This window comes from Vigna unguiculata, chromosome 8 (genome assembly GCF_037176805.1).
Source record: "Vigna unguiculata cultivar grain cowpea cultivar isolate G323 ecotype 2 chromosome 8, ASM3717680v1, whole genome shotgun sequence".
Taxonomy (NCBI): Eukaryota; Viridiplantae; Streptophyta; class Magnoliopsida; order Fabales; family Fabaceae; genus Vigna; species Vigna unguiculata.
The window spans coordinates 24,104,951-24,114,752 of record NC_140799.1 but is presented as its reverse complement, the minus strand read 5'-3'; the positions used below and the strand labels follow the sequence as shown (position 1 = coordinate 24,114,752).

General features: G+C 30.3%; 1 protein-coding gene across 1 annotated transcript; it reads left to right on the top strand.

The window, feature by feature from the left end:
* Positions 1-809: 809 nt before the first annotated feature.
* Positions 810-6,458, top strand: LOC114194986 (zinc finger BED domain-containing protein RICESLEEPER 2-like). The gene is made up of 3 exons (XM_028085384.1): positions 810-958; positions 4,257-4,429; positions 5,245-6,458. Exons 1-3 carry the CDS (start codon positions 810-812, stop codon positions 6,456-6,458), a joined length of 1,536 nt encoding a protein of 511 aa, XP_027941185.1.
* The last annotated feature ends 3,344 nt before the right edge of the window (positions 6,459-9,802 follow it).

Sequence of the window (9,802 nt, the reverse complement as noted above, 5' to 3'; positions counted from 1 at the left end):
TCTGCTAGACGGTTTCTGGAATTTTCCAGAAACTCAATGAACTCCAGAAAAAGAGTGAACAATCATTCATACAATTCACAATTATATATTTCAAACATAAAATGCAATCACAACTCCCCCTAACCTAGATTTCCCGTGCACCTTCTTCTCTCCAAGAAATTTACCCAATTATCAAGAATATCCACAACCATTAAGCCTATATATGTTTCTTGACATATCATGCACACATATACTCATAACATCATGCCACGTGTTCATATATGCGCCCACAATAAACTAAATAATTAAAACATCACATTAATGGCATACGCAGGACTCGAACCCAAGTCCCCTAAAACACAACAAGCGTGTCTAACCACTTAAGCTACCATTGCTCCTTTGTCATAATTTTCTTCATTAATTACTTTATAGACTCCTTCCCTCGCATTTATTAAATAAATATTTATTTATTTACTTACTTTCCAGGGTCTTACACTTTACATAGAAGTCTAATGGTCTCATTCCCAACTTGGTGAGTGTTTATTGTGCGCTATCGTGGAATTATGGGATTCCTCTTTCTTCTTGCATTGGTGGGATGGACAATAGTCCCCTTTGGAGTTGCATCGGAGATCTTCTCGGCGACTTTCCCGTCGTTCAATTGAGTGGCTCCTATTCCATCATTTGGGTTGTCAAGTTCTTTTAGTGATCCCTCTCTCTGTCTCTAGGTTATCCAATTTCTTGTTTAGCGATCGTAAGTCCTCGTGATGTTGCTGGCGAAATTGTTGCGTCAGGGTTTTGTTTTGAATCTACATGGCTTACAAATCCCCGTGATGTTATTAGCAAAGTTGTTTGTTCTTTTGGAGCAGCAATTGGATCTAGTTTTAGATGGTTGTCATCGAGTTGGACTCCATCTTGTTCCATGGGATGGAAGATTCAGACACTTATGCTTGCCTTCTAATGTTGACCACGAAAGAGTGTGGTATGGGAGTAGTTTTACCGGGCCCCACGATGGGCTTTAAATGTTCTTACAAGGATCTAGAGCGTGGCCTATTGAACATGATGTGACCCCAACAAGCCCAACCTCAAATGCATCAACAAGCCCAAGCCCACATCAAGGCCCAATCACTAGAAGCATGATGAGAAAGATTCACATGGGCCTCTCACAAGAAGATCAAGTCAATCATGGGCTTTTTACATTATTTACATGGGCTAAATAAATCTCTAAAATATGAGATGATGCATGGAGGAAGTAGTCTAGATTTAAATTGGGCCATTGTTTAGGCTTTGCTTTCAATAAAAGCTAGAACACTTATTGGGATCATTTGGGCCGAGCCCAATGTGCTACCTTTGGCCGAGAGTTACTAGAGTGGCTCTCCTTTTGGATGCAAGCAAAGCATGAACTAAGCAAGGAGCATGTGATGGAAGCATGGTGCGTGTGACTTGGGCCAGGAGAGTGTGATACGCCACTTGGCACCATCTAGACTTATCTACTACATCACATGGTCTACAATCGAGCTTCTTCTCCAAGCTACATTTGCATTTCATCTTTGTTGCATTTTCTCTTTATTTGGCCGGCCATGTGCCTATAAATAGAGCCACTCAAATATTGTAATGGTAACTCTTGAATTGCTAATAGATGCTAGTGTTTGAGATCACTCCACACTTCTATTAATTTGAGAGCACACATGGCTAACCTTCTCCTCCATCTCCTCTAGCCACCTTCCATACCATAGCTCCACTTCTACTCTTCATCTTCACCAAATTCTCCATTTCTGAGAGCAACCTTTCTCTAATTCTCCAAATGCCGCTGCACTTCATCTTCTCCTCATCATTCTCCATGGATTTCCTTCCTCTCCTACTCCAAGGACGTCCATCAGAACAGGTGGGAAGATCTAAGTGATGACTTGAATGTTCCTGATGGTTGGAATAGAGAGGGAAGATCCACCTGCAAAAGACTTGGATACTTCTTATCATGGTATTAGAGTCACGAATTAGAGTCTATCATAGCAGAATTTCTTGTTTGTTGGGTCTATTGTTCCACCCGCTATTGACCAGTTATCAAACAATTCATTAATGTTTAGTCTCACGTACGAGATGTATATGTCTTGGCGTGAAGATGTGTGTTGAAAGTCTTACATCGACTAGATATAATGTCAATTCATAATATATATGAGTATAAATCTTACCTTACAAATTAATTTTATAAAGTTAAGTTAGATTTATAATTCATCTCTTAACATTAAGGTTGTAAGCATAGTCGTCGGCAAATGTTAATGTCCTTATTGGTAACTATAATATTTTGAGTTCTTGAGTTGCTGCAAATAATGGTATTTGTTAAATTTTTAATTATATGATAATATCGGTGCATTAAGATAAGTGTGATATGATATGTGTAGTTTCTGACGCTTCTAGAATCAGGTTGATGTGAAGGCATACGAAGGACAAAACTATATAAAAGTTACTTTGTGTATGAGCCAAAACTAAAAATACTAATATTTATAATCAATCAATGTTGATTAGCAGAATAGTTAACTATTTGCAAAGAAAAACAAGATGTACTCCTAATTTAGTGTAAATTAGTACAAACTAGTTAATTATTATTTTTTATTTTATGAGCCTATCTATTGGTGAATCAATTAAATAATCGTTTTTTTTTAAATTATTACAAATTAGTTTTCAAAACTATCATGTAACCTACAACAAGAGATAATCCCTTAAGAACAAATAGTGTTTTTAAAAATTTTAAAAAATTTATTCAAATTGTCATCGAATTAATATTTCTTTTATGTTTAAGATTAATTTTTGAAAAACTATTCAAATGGTAGAAGAAGTTCTTTATAAAGGCCATTACTTATCAATGTCATTGCTCAAGAGTTTGTATTATTAGAAGTTGGAATTTCTAAGGTAAAGAATTGGTTGAAGTTGTGAAACTTTAAAATTTCCCAAATACAAACATTTAGATATATTTTACCTAGACAAAATCCACAAACATAAAAAATAATACATATAAAATATTAAGGGTGGGCAAAAAATTTAATTTTTCTAATCCGCTCTCTTTTTTAATTTGTTTTGCTTTGTTAACAATCCAATATGGATTTTTCTTTTATTTGTATTTTATAATTTTTTCAGATCGGATTTTTGTTTTAGTTATATAAATTTAAAAATTTAAAAATCCAAATTTTAAATAAGATTATATTCAGATAAAAGAAATAATCCGAACCTAATTTCAAAGCACATGTCTCAGATTAAAAATTTCGAGAACCCTAAATTCTCTCGTCCACTGCTTCTTCTGTGCTTCACCCCCAAAATTTCGAGAACACTACGGTTGATTGATTCAAGGTATCTGAATCTTTTCTCTTCTCCATTCCAACAATGTTGCTCGTTTCTCCTCTGTTTTATCTAGTTTTAAGTTTGATTCATTCATTTGTTTGATTTGGTTTTAGAGAATGAACCATACTGCTGCGTTTTGATCGACATTGCGTTTTGATTGAGATCGATACCAACACTGACTGCATTGTTGCTATCCCAAGTCTGTTTTCTCTTTTTTTTTTTCTTTCTGCACTTTCACGGCTCAAGTTTGGTAGGACAACTTGGTCTAGACTGAATATTTTTTAATACTCTTTGCTTTATAATAAAAAAAAGATTGAATATTTTTTAAATGGTTATGTTGTGAGTTTGCAAGTATACATGATAAAAAAATATTAAAAACCTATTAATGACATAAAGCCTTTACAAAATACTATTAGCACAATATTTTAGCACTTCAATTTGATAATAAAGCAAAATAATAAATCTCAATAATAAAGTGTAATATGTCATTATAACTAAATAAGATCAAACTGTACGAGTGGCTAAATTATATATAAGTTCATAAAAATGCAAGTTATTCAAGATAAAACATTTTAAAAAAGCAGTTAATTTCTTCAAATATCAGTTAAGTAATGGTAAAATGCTTCATTGTAGCTATAGAGTCAATGATGAGCAAAATCTACAGCTGATTCCACATTTGTCGAGTTGCTTTTGATTTGGGAGTTTATGTGAGTTGATATGTATTTACTGAGTTTATCAGATTCTATCCAAAATGGATTTAATAGGGTTAACTCAGTTTCATAAAATTGATAGAGTTAACTTGAGAGTTTAACACATACACTTCTATACAGTTCGCTTCAATAATTTTTGTCATAATGTTTTGGTTAAACAATGAAACATTTATTTGTTTTTGTTTATGTTATTAGTGTTATTCTCTAAATATGATTTTACTCTAAATTTTTGGATAGTGCCAAACTCATTGACATCTATCGTACTCGCCATAATATTAGTGCATCCATTGGTTTGAGTGATCCAACTATTGCCACTGGTATATCTAACCTTGTTTATGAATCCCAACCACCACCTGCTGAGCCTGATACACTTGATGATGACCTAGTAAATGCTTGGGCAGCAAACCTTGGTGATGATGGCTTATGGGGAAATAATGCACCAGCAATGACTAGGGTGTGCTTTTTTATCTATTTTGTTTTGCTTCTCTTTAATTTGATAATATGATATTTACTATTGGTTGCAAAGTATATTCCCTTTTCACTCTATGCACACACACAAACATAATAGGTTCTCAAATTGTGAATCATCAGGCTAATTTTTCAACTGTGAGTATTTGTCATATGGATGAGGATATATAGTGCACAATGTAATAATTGTTTAACAAGAAATAGATAGAACAACAAAACTAGATGTCTTTTAAAACAAATTTATCCGCTATATATGAGTTTTTGAAGCTTGTATTATTTAGAAGAATAGAAACAAAGCAATGAAAAATAGATTGCATTCATTAGGTGAGAGGATGGAATATAAAATAGTGAAATAGTCCATTAGGATAAGTACAAAAGTGCCCCTTCAATTCCTAAATTGTGACTTGTGATGGTGACATGAAATTGCTCATATTGTTCTTTCGTTAAATTTTAAAACACAAATTTTGGTATATTCTTTCGTTATTGTTATTGTTTTCCGTTATGTAAGAGTAACACAAAAAGAGATAGAGAAGAACCCTACACTAAGAAAAGCAGAGAAAACTTAGAAAACCAAAACTGAGTTCAAAAGAAAAAGAAAAGGTAATAGCAAGTAACCAAAGTAACTTAAATCACAAATTCTTGTAGTTTCTTTTAACTCAATTAAAGCCTCTTATTATTTATATTTTATGCTTTTATTATTTTTAGGACAGGAGACTTTCAAATTGTTGATAGTAACTTGATTATCTTTTCTTATCAGAAATAGTGGTAGCTATTGCTATTCAAAGTATTGCAAATATGGATGAAGATGATTGTTTCGTCTCAAAACCAATTGAGCATGCACTCTCTACTCCATCAATTGTTAGTGGCTCTGCAAATATAGGACCCCCTTCTCATGAGGGACGGAAAAATCGATCAGAAGCTTGGAATCATTTCATTCAACTAGAACCAAAATCAGATAAAAGGGGTCAATGCAAGTATTGTGATATCCTTATTCGATATGAGAAAGAAACAACTACAATGCGTAATCATGTGTTGAGATGTCCAAATAACCCCAATAAAGAAGTAAACACGAGACAAAAAGTAGGTTCATCTTCAACAATTGATGGAAATATTAGCTCTCATTCTTATAATAGATTTGACCAAGAACTTTGTCAAGAAGAACTGGTAAAAATGTTTGTGGAAGTTGAACTCCCCTTTCGATTTATAGAGCATGTTGCTTTTAGGAGGTATTCAAATGCTTTGCAACCAAGGCTTAAGATCCCATCACATTATACCATATCACAAAATATTGTGACATTATGGAATGCAAAAAAGACATATTTCAAGGATTTTCTTTCTCAACATTGTCAAAGAGTTTGGCTCACTACTGATGCATGGACTTCACCTCAAACTCAAAGTTATATGTGTTTAATTGCCCACTTTATCGACAATGATTGGAATTTGCATAAAAGGATTTTGATTTTTCGTCGAGTAATAAGTCATATCGGAGAGGCCATGGCTAAATTTGTTGAGTCATGCTTGCATGAATGGGGGTTGAGTCATGTTTTGACCTTGATAGTAGATAATGTTACATCAAATGACACGGGAGCTCAACACTTGAAGAAAAGACTATTGTCTTGGAATAACTCGGTTTTGAAAGGTGATTATACTCATATGCGTTGTTGTGCACATATTTTGAACTTAATTGTGAGTAGTGGTCTAAAAGAGATTGATAACTCTGTTTTAAGAATTTGTGCTGTAGTGAAATATATTAGATCATCTCCTTCTAGATTTATGAAATTCAAAGAGTGTGTTGAAAGACAAAAGATTGAATATAAAGGTCATATTTGCTTGGATGTTGAAACAAGGTGGAACTCAACATATTTGATGTTAGATGCTGCTTTCAAGCATAAAATGGCATTTGTTGAGCTTGATTTTTATGATACAAAATATGCTAATGAGTTAGGAAAGGGGATTGGATTTCCTTCTTAAGAAGATTGGGAGTTTGTTGAGTTTATTTTACCTTTCTTGAACATTTTTTATGAAGCTACTTTGCGCATATTAGGTAACTCTTATGTTACTAGTAATATCTACATGGTAGAAGTGGTAGGAATTTGGAATGGGATCAATCATCTCCTCAAGTCTAATGCTACAAGTAGTGCTACATATAAGATGGCTGAAAAAATGAGAAAAAAAAGGAGAAATATTGGGGTGAACCTAACAAGTTCAATATATTGTTGTTAATTGTTGTTGTCTTAGATCCTAGATACAAGATGAGTTATATGAATTGGGCAATTGATCAACGTTTTGATCCTGAAAAGACAAATGATGGATGGGTGTTAAAGTCATGGCTCGATACTTCCTTAAAGTTGTTGTTTGATGAATATAAAAGTCGAAACGGGGGAGCTGAAAATGACACACAACAAACACATGTTGAAGTACCCAATTATAAGCATGATCCATATGGTCGAAATAAGTTTTTGCAAACAACAGGATTAACCTCTTTAAACAAATATGAACTTCAAAAGTATTTAGAGGAAGAGCTTGGTGAAACAACTTTGAACATTCTTCATTGGTGGAAAATGAATTCATGTAGATTTCCAATCTTGTCAAACATAGCACGAGAGCTATTAGCTATGCTTATTTCTACGGTAGCATCTAATTCTGCATTTAGCACGGGAGGAAGAGTGCTTGATCCATATCGAAGTTCTTTATCACAACAAAAGGTGGAGGCACTTATTTGTACACAAGATTGGTTGAAAGACACACATTCACCATCATTATTATACTATATTTTGAAGAGCTTCAATTTGTTGACCAAGGTATGTTGATGTTTAAATTATGTAATAATAATATAATTAAATATGTATTAACTAATGATAATTTTTTTTTTTCATTTCTTAAAGAGTTGGTTTCTCAACAAGATGATGACCACAATATAATTTCTTTGAGTTAAAGCTCACGCCACATGCCTCTTGCAATTAGTAAGTAATGAATGGACTTCCCTTTTCATGTGAATAACTTCTCTTGTATTTTATTGTTTAATGATTTTCTTAAAATCTTAAGTTGTATTCTGACATGAAATTTTGATGGAACAACATTTATAAGTCACAAAAGATGTGTTAGTTTTATTAGAATTGGTGGGTAGAGATAAAATGATTGAGTGATGCATTAACTTTTGTTATTATTGCCTTGACATATGAATTTGTTATTATATCTATCATTGGAATAGATTATTTAAATTTCTTTAATAATTTGTTCATGTTTCAGATAAATCACAAGTCAAGTGGATTGATGCCAACTCTAGTTGCTTCATATATAGATGGTTGTGAAGATAATTCTAATGAGTTTGAGTTAATGAGCCATGGAAGAGATTTTGAACTTTGTAATCGAATGGGTGCTGGTGCATTCTATTTGAAGAGACGGTTAAAATTGCCATGAACTTTAGAGTGTTTTGGATTTGTTATTTTATAATGTTAATGATATTGTATGAGGATGTAATGACTTTATAATCATTTTCATTACCAAAAGATTAAATGACTTTATATTGGACAATTATCTGATTCTAATTTTTTTTAATGTTAAGAATTTAAATAATATATTATGTTTAATCTTTAATACTATTAAATTTATAATATTTTTATATTTTTATTATTTTATATATTATTTAACTTTTAAAAAAAATTTATGTATTGGATGAAATAATTATTTTATTTTTAAAATATAAATTTAAAATTAAAATTAAATTTTTAAAAAGTTAAGTTTCATTAAAAATGGATTTAGAAATGGATCTAAATTCTTAATTGATCCAAATATTTAGTTAAAGATATTTAACTTGATCATAATATTTGAATATAGATTTTAAAATATCCAAATTATTTTTTCAAAAAAAAGTGGATGTGGATCAAAATCTGAACCATATATTTAGATTTAAATTGGATCTGGAGCGAATATCTAAATATCCAATCCATGCCCACCCCTATAAAATATTTGTACTTATTTTATTAACAAGCATTGGCAAATTGTTATAAAGACGTTTCTATTACTTCTTATATATTTCATTGAGGAAAATTATTATTTTGTACATAAATAATATTTAAATTTTATTGAAAATTGAATGAACAAAAAGTAACTTGTTAAAAAATAATTATACCTTGTCTCAACCAGTAAAATTTGGTGTTTATCAAGAATAAGAATACTTGTTGTATTGTTTAAGTCGAGTTAAAATGTTTTTTTTTCAAACATTGTTTTATAAAACTAGTAATTTAGTACGTGAAAAATATTTATTTTAAATAATTAAATTTAAATTTTATAATAAATGAGAACTTTGAATATAAATATTATAATATAATTAGAAAGTAAAATAAATAAATATTTTGAACATATACATCGTAATTAATTTAGGTTTAATTATTGTATTTATTCAAAAATGTCAAGTTGGTTCTCTAATCCTTTTAGTCTTAATTTGGTTTGATTTTTTGAAAACTTGACGTAGTTTTGTCCTTTTAGTTAAATTTCTTGAAGCGGAATAAGAATTTTTCATCAAAATTAACATTAGGATTATGTTAATTACACCAACAAAATAAATCATCTTTGTTAACCACATTAATTCAGATGAAAAATCATTGATCCGTTTCAAGAAATTTAACCAAATTACACTAATTTTTCAAAACTCAATAAAGTCCCTAATTTATATATTAGTTACTTCCTTTTCGTTTTTTTAAAATTTTTAGATGTTTAACGTTTTATTATTTTATAGTTGATATATTAAGTTGCTTATTTTTTTTTTATTTTGGTTTGTCACACTATAAGAAAATTTTTAAATAGTGACCAATAATAATTAGTAACTATAGTAACTAATTTACATACTTATTTATAAAACTAAAAATTATTAGTTACTAAAATAGTTATTCTTGAAAAAAAAAAAAATTGGTCACTAAATTGATCTTTAAAATTAACTACCATGGTTTTGGCTACCAAAAGAAATTGGTCACTAAAAATTTAGTTACCTAAGTTTTAACTACTAAAATGACTTTATTTATAATAATGACTATTTTAGTAATAATAATTTTTAATTTTGTAAATTGATATATAAATTGATAATGACTTGGTTTTCTAATTGAGGATATTTTTTGTACTGTTACTTTATTTGTTTATTTGATTTTTTTTTTACATTTAATAATACTTTAATATTTAACAACATTAAAATGAAGAAAACCGTTTAAACAACAACGGTAAAATTATTTTATTATTTATTTATTTTTTAACTTTATTTTTGCATACATAAAATAAATTTAACATTTATGGGATTTTTATCTTCTAAATAAAGTGAAAAC